The sequence below is a fragment of the Arachis duranensis genome, chromosome 7 (assembly GCF_000817695.3).
Source record: "Arachis duranensis cultivar V14167 chromosome 7, aradu.V14167.gnm2.J7QH, whole genome shotgun sequence".
Lineage (NCBI taxonomy): Eukaryota > Viridiplantae > Streptophyta > Magnoliopsida > Fabales > Fabaceae > Arachis > Arachis duranensis.
The window spans coordinates 75,305,048-75,318,835 of NC_029778.3; the positions used below are offsets into that span (position 1 = coordinate 75,305,048).

At 25.4% G+C, this 13,788-nt stretch overlaps 1 protein-coding gene across 2 annotated transcripts; it reads right to left on the bottom strand.

Annotated features, from left to right (window-relative positions):
- On the bottom strand, nt 1-12,388 carry LOC107459598 (probable leucine-rich repeat receptor-like serine/threonine-protein kinase At3g14840). Of its 2 annotated transcripts, XM_016077831.3 has the most exons (23): nt 12,122-12,388; nt 11,604-11,790; nt 10,196-10,267; nt 9,983-10,051; nt 9,824-9,895; nt 9,624-9,695; nt 8,600-8,671; nt 8,262-8,333; nt 8,085-8,156; nt 7,913-7,984; nt 7,420-7,491; nt 6,960-7,022; nt 6,682-6,741; nt 6,529-6,567; nt 6,356-6,402; nt 4,568-4,950; nt 3,592-3,787; nt 2,844-2,975; nt 2,449-2,567; nt 2,151-2,361; nt 1,580-1,817; nt 932-1,082; nt 1-572 (listed from the first exon to the last, which is right to left on the bottom strand). In XM_016077831.3, the coding sequence occupies exons 1-23, from the start codon at nt 12,222-12,224 to the stop codon at nt 204-206; spliced, it is 2,943 nt and encodes a 980-aa protein (XP_015933317.1). In that variant the 5' UTR covers nt 12,225-12,388; the 3' UTR covers nt 1-203. The 2 variants fall into 2 exon arrangements, with proteins under 2 accessions (XP_015933317.1, XP_052107864.1); XM_052251904.1 differs by lacking the exon at nt 6,529-6,567.
- Between the last annotated feature and the right edge of the window lie 1,400 nt (nt 12,389-13,788).

Consider the following 13,788-nt stretch of genomic DNA (forward strand, 5'->3'; position numbering starts at 1 on the left):
AATAACCCTTACAATTCTAATAGATTCTGGAGAAATCACCCTTAATTAAACATGGCTAAAAAATGCTTAGTCATAGACTTTATTACTACCACAAATATCCGACCTTATTCAATAGTTTACCAAAGAAAGCTTTGGATACCAACTTAACATACTGAATGATATTGGTACTAACTGCAATTTTTTCTACTAAAAATTTAACAACTCTAATGATTTCTCTTTTCTAAGTAAGAAGAGTCCAAATGTAATGGATACAAATCTTTTGTAGAAGTAGATGCAGTAGTCCATGGATCCTCCATTGAGATACTTTGGTCTTCAAAACAATACAATCTCATTGCCTCCAATTTCTTCTCATCCAACGCCTCACTTTGCTCATCAAAAGTTGGTTCCTGAACTATAATTTTACCTTCTAACATGCTTACCACTGAAGACATGTTTGGTCTATGTGCTGGAGACACATTAGTGCATAATAAAGCCACCTTAATCATTACCATGGCTTCTTTTTCATCAAAGTTTGAGCCCAATCTTCTATCAACTAATTCCATCAGATTGCCTTTCTCTTTCAATAAACGTGCCTAGTATAAATAACTATCAAAGTCAGCAGCCTATTCGATCTTGTCAAATTGAGTGATATTGAAGCAATTATAGCCGTGTATATATTAACCAATTTGAGAAATTTACGAGAAAGGTGTTTAAATAGCAATATGTGTGTCACATTTGTCCTTATAAAAATAAGGTTTGTTAAAAGTTAGAAACACAACACTAATTTAACAATTAATGATCTGTTCTTCCAAAGGAATTATAGGAAACTAATTATAGAACAACTTATATTATTTTCAAGAAGTAGAATAATAATATAATCTCAGCTTTTTTTCCTCCCAGAACAAAATGTAACCACACTCATTCTATACGAACTCTTCAAGAGAATACTTACCAGATCAAGCAGATAAATTACATCTTCTTTTTGCCTCATAGTTGTATTAGTCTTCCCAGTAATGATTTCCAAAGCAACAATTCCAAAACTATAGACATCTGCTTTGTCAGTCAGATAACCATGCATTGCATATTCGGGAGCCATATATCTACTACATAATAAACATAAAAAAGTTTATTAGATTAATTCATTGACATTTGATACCTGCTATATCTATTCCTATTTTTAATTTAGAGAAAGTTTATGAAGTCAGCACTTTTATTGAAATTTGGCTAGCACTTAATCATCAAAAGAAAAATAAGTAATCTTACACCATTAGATGTCATCTCACACCGTTAAAAATATTGATGATGGCTAATTGATGGCTACACATTACAAATTCTGCTGATCCTCTAGCACTCCTCTTTAATCTATATGTTAAACACCAACATAATAGCCAAACCTTATAATGCTTTGTGATATGTTACCCTGCTCTAGATACAAAAGTTTTTGTACTAAAAGTTTAAAACCATATACTTTAGAGTAAAATTTATGTTTAAATCACTAGATGTTTTTTATAATGACCATTGACAAGTTGGTTAAACTAAATGTCTTTCATAAATACCATCGATATACAAGCTAATTTTAAATAATATGAATTGAACTTACTATGTTCCTGCTATTCGGGTACTAATGTGGGTATTGTCTTCTTCATCAAGTTTGGCCAAACCAAAATCCGATATCTTTGGATTAAGATCTTTATCAAGCAAGACATTTGTGGCTTTAATATCTCTATGAACTATCTTCAATCTCGATTCTTCATGAAGGTATGCTAAGCCTCTAGCAATACCAATACAAATGTTCTGTCTTGTTGGCCAATTCAATTGTATTTGGTGTTCCTTTGGACCTTTATATGTGAATATGAAACAAATTAGCCCATATCACAATATATAAGACATAGAAGAAGAAAAAATCCCAAAAGAACTTTTTTTTTTCAATCCTAAAATAATTGTCATAATATTTATAAAATTTTATTTGAACCAAAATAATTGTTAACTTAAACTGTTTAGGTAATGTTTATTAGTAAACTCTATTAACAAAGAAAACAAAGTTAAGTGAAAAGAATTTTAAGAGAATATGCATTTATATGATCAATTAATAAAATTATTTTTTAATAGACACATTTTTTGGACCCAAAAGAGTAACATATAAGTGTAGCACAAATTACTATAAAAATTACCAAATAATGCACGAGCAAGACTATTGTTTTCCATGTATTCGTATACCAATAATAATTGATCTCCTTCAACACAGCATCCGTAGAGTTTAACAAGACATGGATGTTGTAAAGCAGAAATTACGCCTATTTCATTTAAGAATTCACGATTTCCTTGCTTTGATTTTGAAGAAAGTTGTTTCACTGCAATTATTGTACCATTAGGTAACTTTCCCTGTATAATTGAAATATTGTTAAAAATTTGCATGCATGTGTCTCACTTCAACATAATAAAATTCAGATAGTGACAGTTTAAAAATACCTTGTACACAGGACCAAATCCTCCTTCTCCAATTTTATTGGTGATATCAAAATTATTTGTTGCTGCTTTGATTTGTCTTAAGGAAAATAAACTTGTTTGTATATCTAAACTCATAAACTCTGAGAATTAATGAAATAAAAAAAATTAGAGACAATTATTTAAAAATTATAATGAAAATTATATATTCAAAATGACACTTTGAATAAACAAATGAAGTGGAAAAAAAAAGAAAGAAAGAATTTAAAAATTTTTCACTCTTTTCTTTTAAAATCACAATATTGTAAATTCACTGTAAAACTCTTTATAACAAGATATATAATTAATTTAGAACATAATATGACTTATTGGTCATCATAACTGAAAATTGCATTGTTTAATTTAAAAATAAAAATTACCTCTTGAAGGAGAGTTTCTGTTTCCTAGGTAGCCCTTCCACCAAAGCACACTAAGTACTAAGATGATGATGATAATGACCACTGCAGCAACAATTCCAATCACAGCCCTTGTTGATATGCTACCTCCATTTTCTAAGTGATGAGGTATATGTTTGCTTGATTGTTAGTAGACAATTATTATTCACCTTAGAAATATAATACTATATATCTCCATTTTTAAATTAGTAACTTAAAAGGTAAAATCAAAATTGCATGAATATGGTATCGTATCCATATCCGGTATAGATAAGATATGAAAATTTAATAGGGGTGATAATGGAATAGATAGGATTGAGCAGATTTTTAGAATAATCTAAATAGTTAATGAAATATCATAAATTATACAATCTAAATAGATTTAGAATAAAATAATTAATAATAAATAAAATTTGCTAAACATGATGTAATTTTAAACTAATTCAAAAAAAAAAAGAAAACATATCCAACCATATCTAATACATAGCCAAAATTATTTTTACCTAAAACATTTTTTTTTCTTAGATACATACCCAAAATGTACCCATACCCCCGTCCAACAAGCACGTACGCGTATAATAACATAGAATAAAACTAATTATATCTAAACATAAATAATCTTTGCCTGACCAAAAAAACAAAAGATAAATAATCTTTAAATAGATTAATTTTTCGATAAATCAAACCAACAATAGAATAACATTGAAGGGGGTAGCTAAAGAGAATAACTCACCATTCTCCACAGATATGGCTGATATAAGAGGACCGTACACTGATTTCTGTGGGATTGTAGTTGTCCCTTTTCCAGCCCAATAAAATCGAATCTCAATGGTATTATTAGTGACAGTTGCTGTGTAAGTTTTTATGATTGCCTTACCAACACCTCCTGCTTCTTTTGCAATATTGAAATCCTTCTCCACTAACATTCCCTTGCAACATTTCAATAATCAAACATTATTATTGATACCCACAATGTGTTTTTAAATCATGAAAAGGATCGGCAATGATGGAACTTACACTACATTTATTTACGGGACACACAAAATTATATTTGATACGCAAGATATAGACATAAATATTATATTTTAAAATATTAAATTATTATATTTTATATTTTTTAATAAAAAAACCTAAAAATACCGATAAACACTACTTTATTTTTTATTTTTTTATTAGAGCTATCAATTTTTTATTATTATATCTATTATCATTATATTTTTTTCTTTAGTTTTTTATGTGAAAGAAAATAAGAATAAATCACACTTTTATAATTTTTTTCATATTTTAGTTTTTTTTATGAAACAAATATAAAAATATTAATTTTTTTATTTCTATTTATTATATTTTAGTCTGTATTTTATCTTGTTTTATTCCCAAAATTGAACAAAGCTATACACTCAATAATAACATGATCAAAGTGAACATATATAAAATTTTAGGACCAATTAAATTCTTCAAATTAAGTTAGTTTTGTTTATATTTTTATTTGTATTTTTATTTTGTTTTAATTTTTAATATTTTCTATTTTCAAAATTTTGTAAAAAAAAAAGATAAAACAAAAAATAAAAATAAAAAATAGTATTTTTTTGTATTTTTTTTTTTTACAAAATAAAAGAACAAAAACATTAAAAATAAAAACATAAACCAAAATCATGTACATACAGATACTCAATCGAAAAAAATAGCAATAGTAATATATATTAATATACCTGAATGTAGATGTGAAATAGACGCCTTCCAAGACTTTTATAGGTTTGATCATTGGTAAACATAATCTCAGCAAAATGGAGCTTGACTTTGTAGTTTCCATTATGAAGACAAAATCCATAGTAAGTTAGAGAAATAGGAGAAACACGTGCATCTTTGTATAGTTGGCCATAAGCATCATTGGAAGAGAGGGCAGAAGTGTCATTTAATGAGAAAGTAGAATACTCTTTTTCTACATCCGTGTAGTCACCGGTGGTGCTAACTGCCCAATTTCTATTTTGACCTCTGTCGAACAATGCTGTCCCATCACGTCCATCTTCATCATATGTGATTCCCTTCACTTTTACTGATGATGTTCCTCCACAATTTATATGGATAGAGTTAACTGACACAACAAAGGGGAGATCTTGCTTTTCATGCTTTACAATTAATACGGACTCCAGTACGAGACACACTTAACACGAGACAACTAACTATATATTGTCTCACGCACTAAAATAAACTCAATTCCAAACTCACTAATTAAAAAAAGGAAAAGTATTGATAGAGAATGAGAATATTAAATAATAAAAAATGAATCTTTTTAATTGTTAAAAAAAAATAAGAGTGTAAAGTGTGATTTTTTATTTTTTAAAATTAATGATAAGAGATCACAATTTATTGTCTCAATTAGATAGTTATTTTTTTTATTTGATTTACTTATACACAGTTAACAATAGTTGGATGTTCAATTCATTAGGTGTATATGTGATTATTTTAATGTTAAAATCTAGGAATTAATTTAGAGATAGAGTATTTTTTACTTTATTAAGTTAATTTTAAAGTTTATTATTTACATTATTTACAAAAATCATTGTCTATCTAATAAAAAATTAAAAAATCATTCAAAGCCTAAATATAATTAGTTGTAATATTTTTTAATTGAATTTAATTTTTATAGACGGTGAGAATAAAAAGATTTACACGAATAATTAACCATATATTTTTACATTAGTAAAAGTATTTAGTTTTCAACCTAACCACTACTTAAAAAATAATTTAAAAATATGAATATAATTAATGGATCATATAAAATTTTTCACAGTGTAAGTACATCAACTCTTTTCAATTACATAAAGCATATAAATAATTTTTTATTTTAATAAATAATAATATATATTAAATTTGTTTAGGTGTTATTAAGTTGTTAAAAAATATTTTTTTATTAATTTTTTTATTTTTTATTTTGTTTAACAAATTTTTAATAGTAAAAATAAAAATACTAAAAAAATAAAAAATATATTTTTTTAAAGGTTATAATTTATTCTTTTTTAAATAAAATATATTTTTTACTTAAAAAAATATTTTTTTATCTAATAAATAAACAAAAAATACTCCTATATTATTGTACCCAAATATAATTGATATACAAAAAAAATATTTTTCATGAGATATTTAAATATAAAATTGTTTTTACTTTTTTAAAAGATCTTTTAAAAAAAGATAACTCGAAAAGAGATATTTTTTTAGAAGGTAATAAAAGTTGAATATAATAATACATGAAGCTATTTAAGTGTGTCCAAACTTGTCTAAAGAGGCATTTTTCATTATTTATTAAAAAATATATTTAAACACAAAAACACTTCAGACAATATAGCAACTCAAACTTGATAGAAAAGCATGCATGATGATCTTTCATTTTAGTATTTTACTCCTCTTGTACTTGTAAAAGAGATTTATTTCTTTATTTATCTATTTATTGAGATACCAAAGAGCCTAACTCTCTTAGAAAACATAACCTAAAAACTCACCTTTAGAACAACCAGAGACAGAGCTTCTCAAACATGAAACAATTCCTCTGATAAAATAATGGAAGCAACAAAATTGACAACATAAGTTAGTATAACTAATCTCATTATGATGAAATCTTTTTATGCCAATGCAATACAAAAATGACCATTATTTTTTAAAATGCAAAATTTACGAATTGTTAATTGTCGGAGAGGTAGCAGCAAATAAGTTCCTATATATGACACATACATAGTAAGAAAACAAAGCTTTTCACTAAATTAGTGCATAAATTAAATCTTAAAATTCAATAATAAATACCAATAACAAGTACAAGGGTGCTACTTACACTTTTCCAGATTGACATTGTTGCTGATAATCTTGGTTGAAGTTATTATATGAAAGATCTCTATATATAAAGCATAGAATTTCATTAAGAATAAATGGGAGAGGCAAGAAAATAATGGGAGCTGCTCATCAAACACACATTATAGAGAAACCATTTAAAAAGTAAATTTAAATAATAATATATAAAACAATAAAAAAATTAATGATAAATACTATATATGCATTGTGTTTAATTAAAACAACCAATTAAAAAGCAGTATTTGATAAAGAAATTATTACAAACTGGTAGCATCACTCGTCCATGATGGCACTGATCCATTGAGAAGGTTTCCAGTTAAAAATCTACATTATTACAAGAAATTAAGGAGAAAATGATCAATATAAAAAAATCTACATTATACAATTTTCAATTGAAGTTAATCTATACATCTACCTTTAACCTTTGTATATATATAAATATAAATTATTAATTATTACAAATAGACATAAAATTATTAGTAATACTATACTCTCATCCAAATTCCAAATTAATTTGTCCTTTCTAAATAGTATTAATTATGTCACATGGAGCCATACTTGAAGAGTTGAAGTACATGCATAATTTTCTGAATGTATATATTTTTTATTTTTATTTTTTTTAGATGTTAAGCCAATAGATCTATCATAATAAAATTAAAGTATGCTCCAAAATAACAATTATACTATCTCCAAATATCAAGCATGATAATTTAATTATTACATGTAATTCACTTTTGTCAACTCCTGATAGGAAGATGGAATTGGTCCAGTCAATTTGTTAAAGCTGAGATCTCTGAAAAAGTGCAAAATAAATAATTAAGAATATGTTAAAAGGTCAATAATAAATTAGTAATGTGTGATGTGTCACATATTATTGCCGAGAATAAAGATTTTTAAAGTAAAAAAATTGATAAAACGAGGAGTTAATTACTCTTAAATTAAAATAGTAGGTACACATTTTATGAAAGTTACAAAATTAATGGTTATTAATCTTTTATTTTATAACTTTGCTAATTTTCTCACTTTAGAAGATTTAAATTCTATTACCAATACTTTAAAAAACGACGGTTCAATAAGCATTGCAAATCTGTTTAGCAGCGGCTTAAAACCCTTAAAAAAACAGAATTCTNTATATATATATTCTAAACATTTTTTACGTAATGTTATATCTAAAGAATTCCTCAAACAGAATTTAAAGCTACTGATTCAATTACAAGATTTGTGATATTGTCATTGTTGAGAGATAATCTTCTAGTATTCCATGAATGTTGCAACTCCTTAAAATTCTGTGAAATCATCACAAACAAAATCATAATATTGTGAATAACTTTTTTTTATTATTATTTTTACTTTCCACTTTTGAAAGATTCAAATGTATCAACTCACAGATATTTCATCGACCTAGTATTAAGTTCGGGAAAACTTGAAATTTCAGATCCATTCAAATCACTTATTCTCCTGCATATAAAAATAATCAGAACCAAAGATAATTAATTAAACACTTAAAGTTCTCAAAATGAAACCATATCTTATTCATATATACATAAAATATATCATGCTTACAAGTCAGTTAAGTTTCTCAATTTTGAAATACCAGAAGGAATTGGCCCACTTAGTCCACTCCCTATAATATTTCTATAAAAAAGAATAGAACAAACTATTATTTGTAATTGAAGAATAATAGAAACGTTATTGAAAAAATAAAATATTTAAAAGGTTCACACACAATGTTGTGAGATTTGTCAACTTTCAATAAAATCAGGAATCTTTCCAGAGAATTGATTATCCCCAAGTCGACTGCATAATTTAAAGAAAAAAAGAGAATCAATAATGTTCTTCCACTTTTCCATTTGTGATTATTTATTAATTAGTTTAATAAAGAAAAAAAAATTGAAGCTTACATATCCTGCAAGTTAGTGAGCTTGGCAAGTGTTGCAGGTAGCTCTCCTGTAAAATTGTTGGAGGAAAGTAACCTATATATATGTATACAATAATGCCACAAATTAAAATATATATAAATTACGAATCCAAACAAACATATATATAATCCAAACTACAAAGAAAGGATCATCAATCAAGAAAATCAATTAATCATAAGACTATAGGTAATTATAATTACTTAATTCCTTTTTTTCTTAAAAGAAAAAGAATTACTTTTTTGTCGAAAAACACTTAAATATTGAAGCATTTGTTTTTTACTCATATATATATATCTTTTATTTTACCTTTTTTTGTGAAGGTTATATTCTTAATAGCATCCGGATTGTTGAGTGAAACTCTTTCACCTTTTATACAATTTTACTTATTGATTTATTTGTATTTTGTCATTAGTTAGTTTTGCTTGAATCTTGTTTGGCTCAAACAACAATTAAAATAGTTGACCAAATTTATATTAGTAATCTCAATTTAGAGAGTAGATAGAGAATTTCTTTCAGCGAGTAATTCAGAATAGTTACAGTAATGTCATGCTTAATCTAAGTTACATTGTAATGAAGCATATGGAAAATGATATTATTTAGTTAAAGTGGAAAAAATGAATCGACAAACTTGATAAAAAGAAGAATAGAATGATAAAATGCATAACTGAAAGGAGAAACTGTAAATTGAAGAAATAGAAAGTGCAAGGAATTAAAATGAAAGAACTAAACACATGTTCCAAATTCTCACATGTATTTGACTATTTATTTGTACTGTCACCACTCATCCCAAAAGCTTAAGCTGATAGGAGAAGGTAACATTAATGGTTATATCTCTAACATGTACCTCTTTTTCTTGATTTTGTTAGTATGATTGAAAATTTTCTGAGTTAACATATGTAAATCAATGAAAGTCTCCTAGTTTATTAAAACTAGTTCTATCTGTAAAGAAAATTTTTTAAGCTATTTGGTATAAAACTTAATTAGGTAAAGTAATTAAGGTGCTTACAGTCTTTGAATCTGTGTCAGATTCCCAAGCTCAAGGGGAAGATCTCCATACATTTGATTGGACTCCACAACACTATATATCCAGTGCAAATTAATTAATTAACTAAGCTATGTTCCATTGAATACATGAATTTCAGATATGCTAAATGAAATAAGCTTTTACTTTGGTAGCTACTATAAGGTGGATAAAAAGAAACTCACAAACTTTGGAGAGTGGATATGTTTGTTATCTCTTTTGGTATTGGGCCTGTTAACCGATTTCCTCCAAGAGAGCTGTTATATATATTTGTTAGAGATATAATAATTTTATTAATTTTATTGTATTGTTAATAATAGAACTGTAAAAGAGCTAGACGATACATGTTGAGAAGATTCATGGATCCCCATTCACTAGGAATTGTGCCATTCAGGTAGTTGAAAGTAAGATCACTGCACAAAGATAAAAGGCGCAACTAGTCATAAATAATAAATAATAATATTATAATTAATATATGTCGTTGAACAAATTAATGAAACAATGAATTGATGAAAAATGAGGTTAATTAATAATGGGGAAGTTGTAGAATTACATACATTTCTTGAAGGTAAGGCAACCTCACTAGTTCTGGCGGAAGTGTACCCGAGAGGTTTTGTCGTTTCATACATCTGTTTATCATTCATTTAACCCATCAATGAACAAATGTTTTAAGAATAATAATCAAAATTTAAAAGGAAAAATAAAACAAGAATAATAATGAAAATTTAAAAGGAAAAATAAAACTACTATTTTAAATTTTATATAGACAATGAAAATACTAAACAATGTAAATAATGGATATGTTGGATACTCAATTTAATAGGTATGCAGATAATTATGTTAATTATTTTAATTAGAAGATTATTTCTTTTGATTCGATTTACTCATGTATAGTTAACAATGGCTAAATATTTAATTTACTAGGTGTGCAATGATTATCTTAATATTGAAGTTTAAGAGGTAATTTAAAAATAAATTATTTTTTTATTTTATTGGGTCAATTCTAGAACTCATTGTTCATATTGTTTAACGTGTATGTATTATGCTTTCATGTGATACAGATTTTAACTAGAAAAAAGCAAAAAAAAAAGCTTAAAATTCATGATCCAATATAAATGAATTCATATTTTTTGTCCAGGCCCTTTTTTTAAAGGAGAATTCAGTATAAAAAATATTTTATATAATTTAANTTTGAATTTGGAAATAATATTTGAAATTTAATTTAAAATATATATTTTTTCAGATGTAATAAAGAAATAAAATTGTTTATACGTGTAAACATATTAAAAGGAGATAAGATATTTTAAAATAACAAAAAAGTCAAACACATCAAATATAAGCATGTATAATACATAAAAAAATTATATTAAATGTAAATTAAAAATTAATTTTTAAATTAATTATTAATATAAAATCCATATAAAAATAAAAAATTTATTTTTTTATAACATAATTAAATACATACATAAAATTATCTTAATTTATACAGATAGTATATTAAAATTAAATTCTAAAACAATTATCTAAAGATATAATATACCATACTGATCATTCATATAGACGCATATTCTATCATTTTCTACTTAGAACAATGCTATACATGTGTACAATTGATTCATCTTGTACAACCACAATTTTCCCCTATCATAAAAATATGATAAGGTAAGAAACTTGATACCATAAAAATATAATAACGCCCAAAAAACAATGTGATAACCTCCAAAAAGAAAAATGTAAAAATTTTTAACAAATGATAATAATATATTAAAAAAGTCACAATAATAATAATAATAATAAACTAGGAGGATGCTGTAAAAAAAAGGAAAAAAAAAAGTGATAGGATAAAAAAGAAAAGTTGGAAAAAGATTAAAAATAGATATCTTCCTATATATATATATATACTTTTCGTAGTTTAAAACTCCTTATCAAGAGAATAAAAATAAATTAAACAAATAAATCACGTACAGATTAGTGACATGACAAACGGCGTCACTGGAGCAATTATTGCAGATGACAACATTCTGATATTCATCATCTTTGAATTCCGAACATGAAGTCCAATTATTTTGTCCCACCAGCTTATTGCATTCATCAGCGCTAGGATTCCAATTCTTGATCCCAAGTGTCTTTGCTATGCTTTGCAGAGCTTCCACTGTTACATATATAATCCAACAAATAAACATGTAAGGAGTATAATAATTGGGGCATACACTATATTATATTCACTATTATTGGACAGGATTCAATATATAGTCTCTGTATTTTAATTTATCCAATCATGATGAATTTATGAGAATTAATAACAATATAATTTTTTCTTTTTTTTGGAGAACCCATGTCTACGGTTGATCTCATATATCATTTAGATTATTTAATTTGTCTAACAGTATTTACTCTTGGCATAACAACATATATTTTTATTGACTACATAAACAAATTTATAAAAATTAAGAAACATAAATTACATACTGATATATACATACCTTCATTTTCTGGCAGTTGGGTAGCTCCAAAAGCTTGAGAGGAAAAGCAAAAGGCAGCAACAAGTAAAAGGAAGAAGAGAGAAAAGGGGGAGATCATGTTCATGCTTTTCCGATGAAATTGAAATAATTAAAGCAGTTCAGCTATTATCGGATCGGAAAAAGAGTTGATATATCTATGGACTTCGTTGATTAATTATATGTTGAAATAGGTGACCAATGAAGTTGATAGAGGGAGATGAAGGAAATGAAGCCTTCAAGTACTGAATTATTATTGAAGACTTTAAACAAGTCAACAAGATATATCGTCATCTATTGAAACATGTTTATGGATTCGGTTCCGCTACGGTTACCTATAATTGTGTTTCATAGAAGTGTGTTCGTGAATGTGTCTAATAAAAATGTCTTTTTTATAACTGTGTTTAATATAAGTATCTTTATAGATATATTTTCTGAATGTGTCTCTTTATATATGTATTTAAAATATATTAATTATTAGACACATCTACGAACACACTTCCATAAAACACAAATATAAATAAGAGTTGGCAGAAGTTGGCGAATAATATGTTAGTATCCTATATTTTTCCTTACGGATTTACTTTGCATCATATATAAATCTATGCCACCTTTAAACCGTTGGAACGTGATGTACTCTAGTTTTTCTTTCTTTCTCTTTTAATATTATCAATCATATTAGATACACACACAAAATTAATCACTATATAAAAATATATATTAAAATATAAATTAAAAATAAATTAAATAACACATGTAACATTTATATACGTGTGTGTTTGTTGCCTCTTTGTTTAAAAAACCAATTATTATATATGAAACAAATTAAATGTACATATTATTATATAACAAGTTTAACACTAATAAGTAATAACATTGAAGGTTAAATTTTCATCAATAATATGTTGAGTTATATCAAATAATAAATAGTTAAAAATTTTATATCTAATTAAGTTTATATTGACTTTTATGTCCTTTGGAATCTAAACAAAAAAGATTATTATAAGATACTTTTACTATTTTTATGTACAATTCTGTTATTTATGTAATATAGTTTTTTTAAAGTATGATAATAAAATCTTTCATTTGTATGCTAACATTTTAAAGTTTATTCAATTTAAATAACTAAATTGGTCATTAAAAACTTTTAGATTAAACATTTTTATTTTCAACAAATTTTTATTTTCTTCATTATTTTGAGGAGAAACTAATTTATTTTATAGTTATATATTTTGGAATTTAATTATCTTATAATAAAATTTTTGAAATTTAATTATTTATCTAACATACATATTAAAAATTATATTATTAAAAGTGACCAAGAGATCAATTTGTTTGACAAAAATAATTTTTAAAAGATAAAAATTTATTAAAAATTTAAATGTCTAATTTAAAATTTCTTAAAAAATTTTTGGGTATTTACTCTTTAATTGGTTTGTCTTTCACTCATGATGGATCTATAAGATTTAGACACATACTAATAACGAAGATGAAGATAAAAGATATGTATATAATATATAAGGTTTTGCACAATTTAATTCTGTTATTACAGTAGTATAATGTCAAAAGTTTTATCAATTTTCAAATGTTAAATAAAATGTAATAGCTAGATAATTTCCAACAAAATAAAAACCCCTCAAATTTTAATAAAC

Coding starts and splice junctions, on each gene's coding strand:
- LOC107459598 (XM_016077831.3), bottom strand. CDS start 12,224: ATGAACATGATCTCCCCCTTTTCTCTCTTCTTCCTTTTACTTGTTGCT. Junction 6,568..6,681: donor CAATGTCAATCTGGAAAAGT/GTAAGTAGCACC, acceptor TGTCATATATAG/GAACTTATTTGCTGCTACCT. Junction 2,362..2,448: donor GATTTGGTCCTGTGTACAAG/GTATTTTTAAAC, acceptor TCAATTATACAG/GGAAAGTTACCTAATGGTAC.